Source organism: Cynara cardunculus, assembly GCF_001531365.2.
Source record: "Cynara cardunculus var. scolymus isolate 2C chromosome LG 16, CcrdV1, whole genome shotgun sequence".
NCBI classification, from domain to species: Eukaryota; Viridiplantae; Streptophyta; class Magnoliopsida; order Asterales; family Asteraceae; genus Cynara; species Cynara cardunculus.
In genome coordinates, this window is record NC_037543.1 from 20,417,130 (window position 1) to 20,418,129 (window position 1,000).

Consider the following 1,000-nt stretch of genomic DNA (forward strand, 5'->3'; position numbering starts at 1 on the left):
ATATATATATATATATATATAGACTTGGGATCATGTGAGATCAGCCTGTTTTCGTGAGACCCGTGAGACCAACATTTTACACTTGAAACTTCACAGCAAAATGCTGTGAAGGTGACTTTTTAAAACCTTCACAGTGTTTTTGCTGTGAAGGTTCGACTTTTTTTAAACATTCACAGTGTTTTTGCTGTGAAGGTTACGTATAAAAATGTGGTCTCACGGGTCTCACGAAAACAGGCTGGTCTCACGTGAACCCAACCCTATATATATATATATGACTGGGTTCACGTAAGACCAACCTGTTTTTATGAGACCACTTTTTTACACTTGAAACTTCACAGCAAAACGTTGTGAAGGTAAAAAAAGGACGAACTTTCACAACGTTTTACTGTGAAGGTTCAAGTGTAAAAAGTGGTCTCACGGGTCTTATGAAAATAGGTTGGTTCCAAGTTTATATGGGTTCACGTGAGACCAACCTGTTTTCATAATACATGTGAGACCACATTTTTACTATGAAGGTAAAAAAAACCGAACCTTCATTGCAAAAACACTGTGAAGGTTACTTTCACAACGTTTTACTGTGAAGGTTACTTTCAGTACGTTTTATTGTGAAGTTTTAAGTGTAAAAACATGGTCTCACAGGTCTCACGAAAACAACCTGGTTTCATGTGATCTCAAGTCTCTCTCTTACACACACACATGTAAATGAAAATCTATTGTTGTAAAAACTTTATGTTTAATCCTATCCACCAATCATGTATCAATGTATCAGTATTTTCAAAATACTGATGCGGATGATGTGTACATGATTGGTGGGATAAGGATGAAACATGAGATGAGATTTTGTTCTGAATTTTGATAGTTTTTGGTATGAATTTTAGAAGAGATATATATATATATGTGTGTGTGTTGATGCAGGTACAACCAGTTCATGCATGGGGAAGGATCATCAGTTCAGAGGAACATGGTTGGTGAGAGTAGTATCCATGGTTGGGTACTTTGA

The 1,000-nt window shown here is 36.3% G+C and overlaps 1 protein-coding gene across 1 annotated transcript in view; it reads left to right on the top strand.

The window, feature by feature from the left end:
- The window catches only part of LOC112529098 (MADS-box transcription factor 6), a 9,085-nt gene extending 8,085 nt beyond the window's left edge, over positions 1 to 1,000 (top strand). Inside the window, exon 8 of the mRNA XM_025140174.1 lies at positions 916 to 1,000. Within this exon, the coding sequence (XP_024995942.1) occupies positions 916 to 1,000 (85 nt within the window). The remainder of the gene's footprint in view (positions 1 to 915) is intronic.